This window comes from Ascaphus truei, chromosome 1, assembly GCF_040206685.1.
Source record: "Ascaphus truei isolate aAscTru1 chromosome 1, aAscTru1.hap1, whole genome shotgun sequence".
Lineage (NCBI taxonomy): Eukaryota > Metazoa > Chordata > Amphibia > Anura > Ascaphidae > Ascaphus > Ascaphus truei.
This window is the reverse complement of record NC_134483.1, coordinates 94,712,555-94,730,888: the sequence shown is the minus strand read 5'-3', so window position 1 is coordinate 94,730,888 and position 18,334 is coordinate 94,712,555. Positions and strand designations below refer to the sequence as shown.

General features: G+C 42.4%; 1 protein-coding gene across 3 annotated transcripts in view; it reads right to left on the bottom strand.

Moving 5' to 3' along the window:
• The window catches only part of FAM151B (family with sequence similarity 151 member B), a 62,247-nt gene that overhangs the window by 41,994 nt on the left and 1,919 nt on the right, over positions 1-18,334 (bottom strand). Inside the window, exons 2-4 of one of the 3 annotated variants that reach the window (XM_075592266.1) lie at positions 17,306-17,405; positions 16,937-17,062; positions 11,042-11,201 (exon numbers count right to left, since the gene is read on the bottom strand). In XM_075592266.1, coding sequence (XP_075448381.1) covers positions 11,042-11,201; positions 16,937-17,018 — 242 coding nt within the window. In that variant the 5' untranslated portion in view covers positions 17,019-17,062; positions 17,306-17,405. The remainder of the gene's footprint in view (positions 1-11,041; positions 11,202-16,936; positions 17,063-17,305; positions 17,406-18,334) is intronic. The other 2 variants (XM_075592274.1, XM_075592255.1) reach the window with 2 other exon arrangements.

Below are 18,334 nucleotides of genomic sequence, written 5' to 3'. Positions count from 1 at the left end.
CTCTATAATTTAGTGTTACGTAATGTCTATTCACAGTACCTCTTAGCCATTTCTAACAGATTCATTTCAAAAGTGACATTTTCTATTTGACTAAAACCTTCAAAACACCTACAGTTTCTGTTTATTTCTGCAAATGATTTCGTTCAGCCCACGTATTCCTAAACTTAAGGAACTTGTCAACGCATTGAGATCATTTAATAATAGAAGCAGTACTCTGCTTTAAAACTAGTGCTTAACCTCGGGAGGCTTACACAAGCTTTGATCTAATGTTTCTTCTGGATATGTTATAAATCGTATGGATAAAAAAAAAAAGAATTATAGTGCAGCCTAGTGGTTTGAAAGAATAACTACTCTATGCTTAAAACGTTACCATTCACACAAAAAGCCTATTCTTATTATTCGGTATCCTCAACATACTACAATGTAGTGTTGCAAGTATATATACATATACATATACATTGTGACAAACGCCCCACTTTTGTAGCGCTGACGTCTGTCTGGGTTCTTCCCGACACAGGGGCTTATGCAGAGAGGTACGGGAAGGTATAATTAGGCAGGTTTGCGCCAAAACTGTCCGCTTTCAAACAGATAGTGGCGAGAACTGGCGGGACAATTTAAATTCGGCAAACGTGTTGCGAGAAGAGTGATCTCGCCAATGCGAAAACACGCAGGATTCCAGTAGCTCCGATGCGCATGAACACGCCAATCAGAGCTACTAAATGGCGCGTTTAGTGGAAATTTTGCCCGCCAACTAAAGTTGGCTGTATTGTGGGCTAATACCGCGCGGCTCAGAATGGCGAGTTTCACGGCAAGTGAAACTCGCCTAATTAGCCATTTCCTGCACACCGCGCTACCGGAGTTCCCTGCATACCATAACAATAAATTCCAATCCTGTGGCGAATTTAAGCAGTACCTCTCTGCATAAGCCCCACAGTCTTCTAGGGTTAATTATACAACAAACAGGATCATGCAAAGTATTACGTTGCTTAACTCAGGCTTCTGCCTGCTTTATTTTCATCCAAATAAGGGACTGCAGCTTTAACATGTGCAAGCAGGAGGCACTCAGACATTAACCTTCAGCGGTTTACTCATATCAGTGTTATAGCATTTCACACAGTGTCATTTTTAAGAACCAAACCAAATCAAATAAACAAAGTCCTATCCCATTCAGGGATCTAACTACACAGCAGAATCAGCCTCTCTAACTGCTGCTGGGCCAACTAACCTGGTTCCCCAGTTTAAAACAATGCCCTCTCATTTAGGGTCACTAGATAAAGCATACCGTCTTTTGATACGGCAATAAACATGTGTTTGTCTTATCTGTTCGTGGTGGGAACTCGGTCCCAAGTGTCCAGGCAAATCCTCTGGTACTGTGTTACTTGAAGGGGCCGTCCACCCCGAACTGGATGCAGGGGAGCAGCGAAACCCCAGTCTCCAGGCTCTAAGAAGAGAGACTGAAATGCAAACCTCTCTGCTCTAAATACCTGTGCTAGTGATTAGGAGAGCAGGTGAGGGAGAACTAGAGCCATTGTAATCTGTGGTCTGGATTTTCCATCCACCAGCCTGAGTTAATGTGAAGCTGTGGAATGGATCATTTTGCACAATTCCTGCACTTTCTGACCTAAAACGGGGCAGAAAGCTGCATAACATCTTTGGACTATGTCACAATATATATATATACATATATACAGTGGTCGACAAATCACCAAAAACTCTACTCGCGGAACAAAAAAATCTACTCGCCACCTAGTACCACACGTGTGCTGCTTGGACCAATAGGAGCTCGCCACGATGTTAAATCCACTCGCCCGGGGCGTGCAAATGTATAGGTTTGTCGAACACTGCATATATATATATACATATATATATATATACATATATCTCATGTGTTGTCTCTTGTTCAATCTTTATCAAAATACATCAAATCCAGCAAACTGATGGAAGGTCATCAATAATATATTTCAGCCATCTAATATCAAACAGGATGATACTACTCTGACAAATCCCACTGACATTACAAATGCATTCAATGAATACTTTGTGGGGTGTGCTAATTTCCTACAAAGCGCAACCGGAACGACAAACATGAAGCTCGACCTGTAAGAACCCACATAGCCCCACCTCTTCCAAACACTGCCCACAGTTTTAAATTTGTTCCAGTATTTGAAGAGGAGATTACACAAGCGCTCCTCAAATTAAAACTAAGCAGCCAATGTGGCCCTGACTTACTGCAATCCAAGTTCTTGCAACTTGGTGCCCCAGCCATTGCCAAACCGCTTGCTTCCCTAATCAACTCTTATTTTGTCTTCATGCCATATCCCTAAGACCTGGAAAACTGCCAGAGTTGTCCCAGTCTTCAAAAGTGGGGACAAAAACACTGTCTGAAACTACAGGCCAATCTTTCTTCTCCCAATACAATCCAAAGTCATGGAAAAATGTGTCCACTCCCAATTAAACGATTACTATGCCAAGACAAATTTCATTTGCAAACTCTAATATGGCTTTCGCCCAAACTACTGCATGGTAACTACCCTCCAAAAAGTTTGCAATGAGATCCAGTGTGAAATGAAACAACTTACTGGGGCAATATTCCTAGATTTTGCAAAGGCTTTTGATACAGTTGATCATGTTATCTTGTTAAACAAGCTTTAGTGCTCGGGAATAAGGGAGCATGCTTTAAACTGGTTTCCCTCCTACCCATCAGGTAGGTCCCAATTTGTGTCTCTTGGGTTCAAACTGTGTAATAGATCAAATCCTGCAGGGACCTTACTGGGAGCCTATGACAAAGGACCGATCACAAAACATCTAATTCCACAAATACTGTAGGTGCTATTGTAAACTTAGCAGCTTTGAATAAAATCTTATACTATTTGACTTGTGACAAAAGCCCACCAATAAACCGCTGGCATGAAAAAATGCTCTTTATTTTAAGAATGGAACGGTTGAGCTCCATACAGGGAAAAAAAAAAAAAGAGACAAAATGAGGCAAATTCCTGAAAGATTGGGAACTGTATGTATTTACAAATATCTAACCAAACCCAACAATTAATATATGAATGCTTTAAATACACAACTTGGGTAGCTACAAAATAGCTACACAATAAAGAGATTTTTGGAAGCAAAAAAAATTCACAAGAAACGTAATTAATCGATCGAACCCGGGATATACATGGCAAAGAATTAAAACACCAGGGGTCACTTGGGTGTCCGCCCGCTGGAGATACCTGCTGGGACGCCAGCAGGATTGAGGTAACGCACAAGGTACAGAGTTTTAATTTTTGTTGACAAATAGAAATACATATTTCTCTCACGCTGATTCACTATATCTACCCTTCCCACAAAGTAATCTCTTCTCATGGCTTTTGTATTAGAGAGCAACAGTGTGGGTGAGTGAGGAACTCTCACAGCGGACAATGTATTGCAGACAGTGGATGGGATCATTCCCATGTCCTTTCTCACTTCACGTCATTATACCGATTTGTGTACAAAAGTCATACTGTGCAAGGCCTCGGATGTATCGCGCAATGGAGTTTTTTTTGTTTGTTTTTTAAACTGCGAGACACCAAAATTGCAACATAAATCAGCAAAAAAATATGTACTATTTTCAGTGGGCACGTTATCAACCGGTTCCCACCTAAAATAATGCATATTTTAAGGCGCGCAGAGGATATCGGAACAAGCATCAAAATTTGTAAAGAAAACAAATTTTACTTATTTCGATGCTACTCACCACAAAAAAGTACTGCAAATGTTTAACGCCTACACCAGGTTAGCGACAGCCCTATCTTGTCTATAGGTACTGTATGTAAACAATGGCCATCATATACATACAGATGTAGCAATACTAACAGTCTTCTGTGCCGCTGCCACCAGAGGTCACTGTGGCTCACTGTACCGGAGGAGTAACGCTGTGGGGGGTCTCATTATGAAGCATCGACCCCCCCCCGCAGCACGATCACGGCAGACACTTTCATCTGCGCCGCAGACCATTGCTTCTTCTACAGTGTTGGAGACCATAAGTCTTGTGACATCTGTATAAAGGTGAACAAATACTTGCCTAGGCAAGAAAAGAGCCCGTACAAACAAGCACTCAAATCCAGATAGTAGGTGTATGTTATAATGATAGTAAAACGTAACCTTTAATATGGTTATAATAAAATATTGGTGGACAAACAAAGACGTGTGGATATCACATATAGAAAGGGAGATAAAAGCTCAATAAGATGCTGGGTCACTGTGTGAACCCAGTAATGAAGGGGTTGTTCTCGTATGGAGACCCCTAAATTAGTCAATTATTTAGGTATGGTAGCCAAGGTGGTGAGCTGCCTCGCCAGGTGCTGTATGGTGTAGAACACCAGCCCGTAATGAGGAGATACACAGGTGTAATATATAAATCGAGGAATTATCAGGCACAGACTGGTTGTTCTAGACCAGGCATGCACAACATATGGCCCGCGGCCCACCTGGACTCCCTGTGCGGCCCGCGATGCCCTCCTCCCCCCCCCCCCACCCCGCTCTGCAGACACAGGAGGGAAGGAGCGCCAGCATTTTGACACGCTCCCACCCCCTCCTGAGCCCACTCTGCCGAGCGCTAGCATTGTGATGGCCCCCCCCCCAACCCCCTCTGCCTATTAGGGAAGGATCGGCAGCCGTTTGATGCGATCCCCTGCAGGCAGAGAGGAGAGAAGGAACAGAGCTGAGGCCGGTCTGACTGCAGAGGGTGAGGGTGGGGTTAGTGACAGCGGAGCCTGTTAGTGAGAGCAGGAAGTGAGGTGCCTGCTGCCAGGGCCCAAGATGGCTTCCCCCCCCTCCAGCCATGCTCCACAGTGAAAGGTAGGACACCCCCCCCCCCCCATGCAGCTGCTCCTCAGAGCTAGTGTCAGTGTGTCAGTGTGTCAGTGTGGCAGTTGCAGGTCAGTGTCTGTGCAGGTCAGTGTCTGTGCAGGTCAGTGTCTGTGCAGGTCAGTGTCTGTGCAGGTCAGTGTCTGTGCCTGTGCAGGTCTGTGTCAGTGGGTTGGGGTTTGGGGGGGGTGATATAATGATGATCTGTGGGAGGGGGGGGGAAGAGAAGCTATGATGAGGATGATGACGAGGGGTGCTGGGGGAAATATGACGATGATGATGATGATTATTATTATTATTTTACCCTTGCGGCCCAAATCAGTTTTCTTTGGAGCAGTTCGGTCCTTCTCACTTTACAAGTTGTGCAGGCCTGTTCTAGACCATACAGCACCTGGTGAGGCAGCTCACCACGTTGGCTATCATACCTAAATATTTTACTAATTTAGGGGTCTCCATATCGAGAACAACCCCTTCATTACTTGGTTCACACAGTGACCCAGCATCGTATTGAGCTTTTATCTCACTATCTATATATGATGTCCACACGTCTTTGTTTGTCCACCTATATTTTATTATAAACCATATTAAAGGTTAGATTTTACCATCATTACAACATATACAACTACCATCTGGATTTGAGTGCTTGTTTATAGGGGCTCTTTTCTTGCCTAGGCAAGAATTTGTTCACCTGTGTATCCACCGCTCCGAGCACCACTCCACTCAGACTTTCGCAAGAGCTTGTTCCCACCTCTCTCCCCATCCCTTTTAATGACATCTGTAGAAGCAAGATAAACTAAACCAGCCTGGAATACTGTAGGCGCTACAAATGTATCACTTACACATTTTACTTGGTATGGCCAGTGGCCAAAGTAGCCAGGTAGTTATGATCACCCATGGCTAGCCGACCAATAAGTGATGCCACGGGGGAGTTAATTGCTACATTACAATCACATCTTTATAATCGAATCCAGTAAAATTTGACTTCGGCCATAACATTACAATGAAAGTGGACAATGTGTTTGTTTTTTTTACCCGGTGCGATATTAACTTGTGTTTAATGGAGTTTGATGTATGTAGGCCAATGAGTGTTTGTGGATAAGAATGCTGAATGTATCACTTTTTAGCTTCAACAGCGCATCTAACAAGAATTCTCCGGAATCTTGTTTGTAGAAGAACTTATTTGTATGTTTGCACAATTACTTTTTAAGAATATTTAATGTTGAATATAAATGTATTAAATGTACTACATAGAGAGATGGAGGTTTACTGAAAAGGTGTTCATGAGTTTATTGTAATTACATAGTCATAAAGCCATCTAGTTTATTGCAGGGGGGAAATTATTTCTCTCATTTTTATCCATAAACTGTAAATTAGGTTAGAGATGGTAAACATAACAAAATCTATTTAAAAGATTAGTGGCTGATAATTTTCCGAAATGATCAGAGTTTACTAAAGCTAGATAGCCCTTAGCCTCTTATCTCAAAGTGGATGAGTAATGTTAAATGTAATATATTTCAGAAATACCAGTAATTGGTGCAGATTGCATATTCAACCAATCTAAATTGCTGCACTAATGACAGCCGACAGCTTGAGAGCCCATTTTAAACAGCAATTGAACAAGAATTGTTCGACTGTCATTGCTGCCCTACACTGCACTAATCAGCTGACCACTTTGCTGCTCGAGGGACCAGCAATAGATTTCACTGCTATACTTGGATGACTGCAACAGCAGCAAAGCTGTGATACAACAAGGAGGACCCTACTGTAATAATATTGTAACCACTGATAATATTCTAAAAGCACAGGCAGAATCATAAGCAGGGATACTGGTTGCAGGATTTTAACCGTAAAACAACAAAAACACCACTGACGGGATCATGTTGAACTTTCGGTTGTAACCGATACAAAATGGAAATGAAGCATTATTTCCTATTAAATGTCACCTCTTGTGGCGGTCTGTCCACAGGTAGGAGACGAAGGCATCAAGGTGCAGTATGAAAAAATGCACCGATAAACACAAAATTCAAATGTGTGGCAATTTTTTCCCCCATAGTTAACGCTGATAAATTCTGGGGGAAAAACACTGATTTTACAAGATATTAAATACCGAAAGCCGGAATCACAAGTAGGGAAGGTTACTTTTGCTTCCCCCAGATTGCCTTGTGTCTTCATTCTCCTTATTCCTCCTTTTAGATTGTAATAACTTTGAAGCAGGAACTCAGCTCACTGTTAATTTGACGTCAAAGTTTTGCTGGCACTTTTTTCCCCCTCAATCTTTTTTTCATCCATTATATTATACTAATTAGACTCAATACGATCATCCCAAATGCATCTGTAATTAAGTTATGCAGGCATTCAGTGGCCAAAAATGGTCCCTAAATTGCAGCAATGTACACGATTCAGTAAACAGCAATTAAATTAAAATGTGCCCTTTGACATGATCTCAGCTTGTATTTGTTTTCTACATTACCCAATACAGGCATACCCCGGTTTAAGGACACTCACTTTAAGTACACTCGCGAGTAAGTGCATATCGCTCAATAGGCAAACGGCAGCTCACGCATGCGCCTTTCATCACGTCCTGAACAGCAATACCAGCTTCCTACCTGTACCGAAGCTGTGCACGTATATGACGATTGCAGTAAAGTACAGTACATGCATCGATAAGTGGGGAAAAAAGGGAGTGCTTCACTTTAAGTACATTTTCGCTTTATATACATGCTCCGGTCCCATTGCGTACGTTAATGCGAGGTATGCCTGTATGTTGTATGCTGAAAAAGGAGGGTCTCGTCTATTATTCTCTGTATGACAGCCCAAGGCTTTACAAGATACAAGATTTTCAGGGTTGAGTTTGGGAGGCCCCAGTCTATATAAAGATCAGAAACTTTGTGATTTTGGTCTTCACTTTACATGTGTGTGGAAACACATCATGCCACGATCAAAAGAGATCTCTGTTAACCTCAGAAAAACAGTTATTGATGCTCATCAGTCTAGAAAGGATTACAAAACCATTTCTAATGATTTTGGGCTCCACCAATTCACTTTCAGACAGATGCAGTGTCTACAAATGGAGAAAGTTCAAGATCACAGTCACTCTACCCAGGAGCTGTCATCCTACCAAAATCTCTCCAAAAACAAACTGGCAAATCATCCAGGAAGTCACAAAGAACCCCAGAGTAACATTCAAGGATCGGCAGGCCATTCTCAGCTTGGCTAATATGAGTGTTCATGACTCAACTTTCAGAAAAAGATTGAACAAGAATTGTGTCCATGGAAGGATAGCCAGGAGGAAACCACTGCTCTCTAAAAAGAACATTGCTGGCCCTCTGAGGTTCACCAAAGAGCACATAGATGATCCACAAGACTTGTGGAACAATGTTCTCTGGACGAACAAGTCAAAGGTAGAAATTTTTTGGCCTCAATGAGAAACGTTATGATGAAGTAATATATTGCTGAAATCAGTATACTGTTGAAATGAATATATTACTGAAATGGACTGGGGGGGGTCTCTGGAGAAGGATTGAAGGCAATGTTCTGTTTCCAGTCTCCATTTTGTGTGTAAGAGTGAGTGTGTGGTTTGAATGTGTTTTGCTTCAGTAGATTTACGACTGTGTCTGAAGTAACGCCCACATTCCTGGTAACAAGAAGTGCCTGGTTTCTATAGAGAACTGTTTTAATCTAGTGTTAACCAGGTTTTAATGATCTGTAAAATGATTGGTTTAAGAATTAAGGAGTGGTTAGTATAATCTGCCTGGTAACCTATTTTGATCAAAGGAATAAAAAAATGTATATAAAGCCTGCATGGACACCCTTTTGCAGAGAGTCTTATAGACTTTGAATGTGTATGATCATACTACGCAATAAACTTCTCATTATCAACGAACACGTATTTGTGAGTTTGCAAACAACGACAGCTTTGGCGACGAGGATTCCAAAATCTCGGACACTTGGACCAGAGGAGACAGACAGCTCTCAATGGAACACTCAACGCTATGATCATTTGCTAAGGTAAGGCGCCTTTTGAAATGCCTTTAGTTTAAAATGTGGAGTGTCTCATGGAGGCCATGATGTCTCCGAAGTCTTGTCCGGGTGACAGAATTCCGATAATGAGTACGTTATTGTAAGAATCAATTGATATAATCTGTGTGAGAATCAATTCATATAATCTGTGTGGCTTAGTGGAGTCTTCGTGAGGTAATTTAAAAATCTATAGTTGTTACAATCTGTGTGGTGCTGTGTGATAAATTCTGTGTGAGAACATAAATCTGCAGTAGTTATAATCTGTACGGTCTCAGTGGTTTTAGTGGTAGAAGAATTCGGTTGAGAAAAAGGAGGGTGCCAGGAAAAAAATTTAACTCCAAATTATATTAATTGCAAGGAAAATGAGGCACTGAACCTAAAACAAAATCAATTCAGCTCTCATGTCTGTAGCCCACAGCTGCAGAACTAGCCCCCACCTTTTTCACTGAAACTTAGGCCTCGGCCAAGGTTCTTGCTGGCGTGTCGGGGTCGTGTCGGCGGGCGAGCCAGTGACGTCACGGAGCTGGTTCGCCCTCATTGGGCGAACCGCTCACGTGACTGGCCCTGCGCTCCGGCAAGGGCTTGATTTTAACATTTCCCTAAGACCTACGCTTCCGCGCGCTTGCGGAAGCGTAGGCGAGCCCCTACTAAAGCCGCTCTCATTGCGGCTTTAGGGGCTCACTGGTAAGTACCAGGGCACCTCAGTTACGCGCTGACCATGCCCGAGGCCTTACATGCCTGTGAAGTATAGAAGTTGCATGCCTGTGAAGTATAGAAGTTAAAGATTAACCTAGATAGAAGTTTGCTAGGGTTCTAAAGTTGTTTGATTAGTTTTAAAGAAATGAATTCATAGTATGAAAGTTTTCCGATTAATTATAAGAATAGAAAAGTACATTTTTATTCAATTATTCTTTTTGTAGGAATAAGAATCAAGCAGTATGTAGTTATGTAGGTAAACACTGCACTACTGTTTAGTGTGAATTTTTGGTATCAATGACAATGTATAATTTTTTTAGGCAGTTGTGAAAAGATTTTTTACACCCTGACAAGTATAGATTTGTATTTACATAGCAATTCCATAGCACATTAACATCTTTTTACCGTAGCCCAGGTTTTGTTATTCTTGGGCTTGGGAGATACTGTGTTACAATATGTAAATGATCTATTGATACAAATAAAATATGAAGTAGGATATAAGGAAGTTTTAAATAAAAATTTTGTATACTAATTTAGAGGAGTCAGGACTGAAACAATAATGTAATGTGTCATGTTCCAACAGTAATGTGGAAGGAGGTAGTGGGGCCAGGTTTGGGAGGAAGTATGAGGAGCTCTGTTTTTGCCATGTTAAGTTTGAGTCGGCGCAGGGCCATCCAGAATGATATCGCAGAGAGACCTTCAGAAACTTTGATCTATCCAGCTGGTGTAAGGTCGGCGGTTGAAAAGTAAATTTGTCTTTTGTCAGCATAGAGGTGATATTTGAACCCAAGAGAGAGTGTGTACAGAGAAAAGAGGAGAGGTCCCAGGACAGAGCCCTGGGGTACCCCCACAGAGAGGTCGATAGAGGAGGAGGAGGTGTTAGCAGAAGAGACACAAAGTACAATGGGAGACTTAAGAGGAGAACCAGGATATAGCTGTGTTACGAACACCAAGAGTATGGAGAATGTGAAGGAGAAGAGGGTTCATATAAGGATATTGAATGTTGGATCATTTGTGGATAAATAAATGTACAAAAAGTATCATGTTTTGTGTCATTTGTTTGATCGGGTTATCTTTAGCTATTATTAGGACTTAGATTAAGATCTAATAACATGATAGGTTTGAAATATGTGAAAATCCTATGGGGTTCACAAACTTTCTCGCCACTGTATATGGGTAGTGCTAATGATCAATAAAAATGTTTAGCTACATTGCTGTTAAGCAGCATTCCCATTAACAAAATTCGGGGCTTTCCAATGAAAAATACAACACACAAATAGGCAGGGAAAGACAAGCATGCTCTCAGTTTATTGTCTCATTGAAAAGTGCTACCCAAAGAGCATTAGATAACGAAATATACTGCCAAACCAAAACTATTCATGTCATCTTGCAAAGACTTGAGAGTATTTGCAAGCTCACAGCACAGGTTACTTACTGCCCCCATGTCAATAATATACGTTCTTGCATTTCTCTAACATTGTACCTCTTGAAATCAAGCTTGATGCCTTTGTTGGTTGAGGACACATCATTCAGCCACTCCTGCAGAGTGATGTCACTGTCACTTTCAGGAGGATGAGCCATGATCGGCTCCTCATTTCCAGACCCCCGAAGAAGGACATCGGCCTCTAGCATGTGAACATCACCTATGAGTGGAAAAATAAATCATGAATGTAAACTACATTTTATGCAGTATACATTAGCAAATGATCTTCTCCGTCTATGGGGCCTATTCTTGTAGCTTCGATATTGTAATTGCAACATCAAATGTGTTGGCATGTTCATAGCTCGCAGTATGAAATTTGTGAAAAAACAGTATTCACTATTGCAAATCGCATTATATATACACCATTTGTTAAAAAATATGACATACCACATTAGCTTGCAGTTATTTATTTATAAAATATTTTACCAGGAAGTAATACATTGAGAGTTACCTCTCGTTTTCAAGTATGTCCTGGGCATAGAGTTAAGATGACAAATAATACATGGTTACAAATACATTGTTACATAAGTGACCAGGGTATACTGTACATTATATACAAGACATAGCATGCACAGTTAGAGATAATATATTATAGGTGTATGTAACAATTACAGACCAGATTAAAATGTGAGACAACTTTAACTTTGAAAGAACTTAGAATGGTGATGGCTGTCAGAGTCTCCGGTAGATTGTTCCAGTTTTGGGGTGCATGGTAAGAGAAGGAGGAGCAGCCAGATATTTTGCCGAATCGTAGAACCATGAACAGTTTTTGGAGTCAGATCTCAGATGATAAGCTCTGCATGTGGATAGGCGGGTAGCTTGCCCAGAAAGTATTTGAAGGCATGACAGGGGAGATTACATTTGTGCCTAGACTCAAGTGATGACCAATTTAGTTCTTTGAGCATTTCGCAGTGGTGTGTGTTTTAGTAGCATTGGGGGACAAAACGGCATATTGAATTGTAGAGGGTATCAAGTTTGCGAAGGTGGGTTTGGGGTGCCAAGCCGAAAACTATGTCCCCATAGTCAATAATAGGCATTAGCATCTGCTGTGCGATATGCTTTCTGACCAGCAGACTTAGGGAGGATTTGTTCCTGTAAAGTACCCCTAGTTTGCCATAGGTTTTGAATGTCAGGGTATCAATGTGCATCCTGAATGTTAAATGGGAGTCAAACCATATGCCCAAGTATTTAAAACTAGTAACAGGAGTTAGGGTGGCGTTAGCGTTGATTCTGATCTGGAGCTCAGTCATTGGAAGCTTTAAAAATGTAGCCTTGGTCCCAAATACCATTGTTACAGTCTTGTCAGTGTTTAAAAACAGTTTGTTTTGGGAAATCCAATTTTCAAGTCTTGAAAAGTCAGATTGAAGTATGTGTTCAAGGTCGGAGAGGCTAGGGCTGCATATAAGATTGTGTCATCTGCATACATGTGTATTGTGTGTGTATTGAAGCTCCCTTACAAGCTGTAGGAAGATCATTAACACTGAGAAGAGTAGGGGCCCAGAACAGAGCCTTGCGGGACACCACAGGTGATATCTAAAAGGGTTGGAGTTGGAGCCTGCGATAGACATGTTGGAATCTGCCCGATAGGTAGGAATGAAACCAGTTTAAAGCATGCTTCCCTATTCCAGAGCACTGGAGTTTGTTAAGCAAGATAACATGAACAACAGTATCAAAAGCTTTTGCAAAATCTAGGAAAATTGCACCAGTGAGTTGTCCCAGTTCCATTCCACACTGTATCTGATTACAAACTTTTAGGAGAGTAGTTACTGTGGTGTGTTTGGGGCGAAAGCCAGGTTGGAATTGGTAGGGAAATTTGTCTTGGTAGTAAAGTAAAGTTGGGAGTGAACATATTTTTCCATGACTTTGGATAGTATTGGGAGAAAGATTGGCATGTAGTTTGAGACAGTGTTTTTGTCCCCACTTTTGAAGATTAGGACAACTCTGGCAGTTTTCCATGGTCTTATGGATATGGCCTGCAGCCAGAATAGAGTTGATTATGGAAGCAATTGGTTTGGCAATGGCTGGGGCACCAAGTCTTAGGAACTTGGATTGCAGTAAACCAGGTCCACTTTGACTGCTTAGTTTTAGTTTGAGGAGCGCTTGTGTAATCTCCTCTTCGGATACTGGGACAAATTTAAAATTGTGAGCAGTGTTGGGAAAGGGTGGAGCTAAAGGGGTACTCTCAGAATGAGGTTCACGTTTGTGGTTTGGGTTGCATTTTGCTAATACAGGTAAACCCCGTTATAATGCGCCTCGTTATACCGCGATTCGGTTATAACGCGGTTTTCCCGTGGCTCCCGGTTTTTTTTGCACACTGCACACACTCTCACTGCACACACACTGCTCACTGCACACACACTACTCACACACTGCACACACACTGCTCATTGCTCACACTGACACACTGCTCATTGCTCACACTGCACACACACTGCTCATTGCTCACACTGCACACACTGCTCACACTGACACACACACTGCTCACTGCTCACACTGACACACACCGCTCATTGCTCACACACTGCTCATTGCTCACACTGCTCACACACTGCTCATTGCTCACACTGCTCACAAACACACTTACTCACACACCTACTCACACACTCACACACACCAGCACCAACACCCGCTTTCTCCCCCCCCCCCCTCCTCCTGCGCAAGCAGCGGGGACAACGGTGGGGAGGTGAAGCCGGGACCGGAGGGGCATCCCCCCTCCCATCCCGCGGTAACAGGGGGAAGCCGGGACCGGAGGGGCATCCCCCCTCCCATCTCCTGTCCCGCGGTGACAGGGGGAAGCGGGGACCGGAGGGACATCCCCGCTCCCATCTCCTGTCCCGCGGGGTGAATATGCGCTGATGCGGCGGCCATTTTTTCCCGCGACCCCGTTACTAACGCGGTGGTCTCAGGGTGGACCCCGAGGACCGCGTTATAACGGGGTTTACCTGTAAGTTAGTAGGACACATCATAAAGTAATTATTGAATGCATTTGCAAGGTCAGTGGGATTTGTCAGAGTAATATTCTCCTTAGTGATATTACTTGGTTGTTGATGGCTAGAAGGCTGGAATATATTGTTGATAACCTTCCAGAAGTTAGCTGGGTTTGATGTATTCTGGTGAAGATTGCCAGAGTAATATTGTGCTTTTGCATGCCTTGTTTGCCTTGTGCACATATTCCGCAGGCATCTGTAGTGATCAAGATCCTTGGTAGTGCAGGTTACTTTGTAGCTTTTGCACAAGGCATCCCTGAAATGGTAGGCTGCTATAAGGTCAGGTGTAACCCATGAAAGGTGGGCACCCCGTACCCTTATTCTGCGTAGTGGAGCATGGTTATCACAGAGTTTTAAGAACACGGATTGGAAATTATTTATTTATTTTATATATAAAATATTTTACCAGGAAGTAATACATTGAGAGTTACCTCTCATTTTCAAGTATGTCAGTTTTATTACGCCTGTGACGATAGCCTACACAGGTCTATTAATATTACACAAAAATAACTGGGTTTGAACGGAACGAGGCTTAAGATATAATAAAGTGATTTTAATCCTTAGGATAGGTGAACACACGAATAATACAGTAACAGACAAGAAGAACACTTACTTAGGGGTTGGGGAATGAGAAGTTTGATGTAGCATTTCTCTTCAGCAATCAGGTAATCATTCAGGTGATATCAGGTAACCATATCAGCAAACGAAGACGAAGACAAGAAATAGTCGAGTGCAGAATCGGGGTCGGGAATTAAGTCGATTCTGTACCAAGGGCAGTTGGTAAGGTCAGCCAGAATCTGTTGTGGGTTAAAGTTTCTATATGTTCTAGTGAGGAGAACTTTAGGGCTTGATTGGGGCGGTTTAATTTTCCTTACACAGTACACTATTGCATGGTCACTGAAAATGTAAGGAAGGATGCCAGAGGATTGGATTCTGCTGGGGTTTGAGGAGAGAATCCAGTCTAGCAAGGAATGGTTGTGCGATTTCAGGTTTGTCCGTGTGGGTTGGGAAATGAGTTGCGTTAGGTTAAGTGACTTGAGTTGTATCTGGATTTTGTCGTTGTTAGGGTCCAGCCGATTGTAGTTTAAATCCCCAAGATTTTGCCAACTAGGATTTCAAAAGAGGGTGGGCTTGGGGGGCAATTTAACAGTGCAAATTGTAAGGTGTCTGCAATATAAAACAACACCCCTCCTCCTCTCTTTGAATGGCGATATTTGCATCCGGGGTTTTATGGGTTAGCCATGTTTCTGTGAGAACGATGGCTTTGGGTTTATGCATAAAGCACCATGCCCTTAGTTCATCCAGTTTAATCAGCCGGCTCTGGATATTTATATGGGCGACAGATAGATAGTTGCTTTACAAGCGAAATGACCTGCGGTACGGATTTCCCTCCACCGGTCTGGAAGAGCTGCACAGAGAGAGCAGAGGGAAGCTGCATCTCCCTGCACAGCTCTTACAGACGATCGCGCCGTTTTTATTTAAATTTTTAATACATAGGATTAAAGCAGGGCGTCATCGGAGCTGAACTGCATTAATTTCCGGCCTGGGGACCCCCGGCTTCCTGAGGTACAGGCCCCTTTATCTGGTGCCAGTATCTCCTGCAAGTTTAAAACTCCAGTGTCACATGACTGGGACATTTAAACGTAAGGGAGACACCGGCACCCTATACTAGGGCCTGTACCTCGGGAAGCAGGGGGTCCCTGGACCTGAAATGAATGTGGTTCAGCTCCGGAGACCCCCTGCTTCAATCCTATGTAGTAAAAATAAATGATACTCCATCTGATGCAAATCCGAAATCCTATCTCGCCACCCTTCAGGTGGTGTTAAAAAAAAGTGAGTATTTCAGCCGTGATTTGCATTACGGAGCTACTTGAATAGTAGTTATTGGCAAAGAAATGCATTTCAGCCTTTTTTTTGACCTACTACTTGGATTGTCAGAGCAAGAGTAATTAAGCATGTAAAAAAAATCGTTTACAGGCGATTTTGACATGCAATAACAGCTTACTGAATAGCTACGCATGCAAAATTGCTTGTAAAGTGCACTTCACATGTGTTAAATCACTTTTCAAAAGCTACTAGAATAAGCCCCCAAGTCTTTACCGAGAACTAAACGGTTCTATTTTGTATCACCAAGGACAGCACGTTACTGAAATATTGAACTTCTTAAGTGCCAGTGTTTCTGGAAACTTTTGGGAAATGAGTAATCTGGGCTGAAGAAATAGCTCAGCGGGTTTGACTCTGAGAAAGATGACACTATGTTTGAATCAGGAGAGCCTGGTTCAATTCCCGGAGTCAGCTGGCACCAAAAACACAGCTTGTAATCTCAGCTGGGCAGGGACTGTGTTTGTAAAAAATCTTATGTATAATGCTGTGTACCGTATGCCAAGGGTGCGCAAACTTTTCTGTTTGCGCATCCCCTGCTCACCAACCCCCTCTCCCCCCTTCTTACTGGCTCTATGGCATGTCGCGTCGCCTGAGAGCAGGTTAAGAGAACGTTACAGAGGCCTCGCGTCTTCCCCGGCACTTAATTTAAATGTTTTGGGGAAGGGCCTCTGCAAATGCCGCGTACCCCTGCCCTATGCTATACTATAATTGTGAAGCACTTTGAGTCCTATTTGGAGAAAAGCACGATATGAAATAAAGTTATTATTATGCTATGGCTGCCGTCCAAACCTCACTCCCATTGGCTGATGGGAAGTCTCAATAAATATATTGCACACATGGAGAGGATTAATAATGCTGCTGCTGCTGCTGCTGCTGCTGCTGCTGCTGCTGCTGCTGCTGCTGCTGCTGCTGCTGCTGCTGCTTTTTTAAAACAATAGGAAAAACTGGAATTTCACAAAAAAACGGTTTTCAGTAGATAACGTGTTTGTAAAATAAATAAATAAATCAGATCCTGTATACTCACTTTGTAATGCCTCTTTTAGTTTTTTCTTGCTGTTTGCTGCATGATACCAAATAATTTCCGCTCCATCTTTCTTTTTCAGCATTTTTTGGTTGAAAAAATAGTCCAAGATATTTTCACTCCAAGACCCTAAAGCAGTGAACATTAAGACAGTGTTAAGGAAGATACACTGGAATGTGTCACCCGCGGCTGTTTCGTCGCGACCAAATGACTGCTGGTGTTCGACCGCAGACGGACCCTGCGCCGCCAGGAGAAGGTACGTTTTAGCGATTAGGGTAGGTGGGTTTTAGGGCAAGGGCTTAGGGAAAAGATTTTCAGGGTAAGGACTTTGGGGAGGGGGTTCTATGGAAAGGGTTAAGCTTAGGAACTTACCTTAGCAATGAAGCGGCTGGGTGAGTTGCGGCGAAGCGCTGGCGGTCATTTGGGCGCGGCGAAACAGTCCGGTCAAATGTTCTAGATCGTAATACACAGACTGTGTAACAGGAAAAAAATAAGCACTTGCTCCACTTATAACTGCACAGAGCCTCTCTCCAGCTAATTGCACTTTTTAGGGGCCTCGGAATGGAGAAGGGTTTGTCAAGCAGGTGTTTTCTTTGTCTATATGCTGCACTGTTCTGACCGACCTATATCATTATCTCCTTGTTGATCTGGGTTTGGCAGCTACTATACTGTATGTCACTGATGGTCTTTGAATAATTAGTTATGCTTCTACAGTTATTCCCAGCCTTATGGAGAGTAAGATAACCCACAAACATGGGAGAAGGAGCAGCTCAGTGAGTAAAGACACTGACAGGCACCGAGTTTGAAGCAGGGGAATCTGGTTCAATTCCCGGTGTCGGCTCCTTGTGACCTTGGACAAGTCACTTTATCTCCCTGTGCCTGAGGCACCAAAAACATAGATTGTAAGCTACACGGGACAGGGACCCGTGCCTGTAAAATGTCTCTGTAAAGCGCTACGTAAACTAGCAGCGCTATACAAGAACATGCTATTATTATTTATTATGCTATTATTAACACATCCCAAAAGTATAGAAGATAAGCTCAGAAACAAATCGGTACCCCCCTCCCACCCCCTTGCTAAAGTAAGTTCAGATTTTCTCATGACTTCTTATCTGCAAATGTATAACGATTGAAACAGTATTGTATTTAATGTGTATATATAGCCTGAAGAGTGAAGACTTGTTTCCCCACCCAATTCTATTTTCTGACATACTGTATGCACGCACACACTTTTATATTATACATGAAACTCAAGAAAAAAAGTTAAAAAAAAAAATATATATATATGTTATAATACAATATATTTTTTTTTTCTTTCAGTATATTTTAGATTACATTATGATATTATTTCGATCCTTCTCCACATAATTTATTTCTAATTTGGAAAACTAGTCAGAAAGC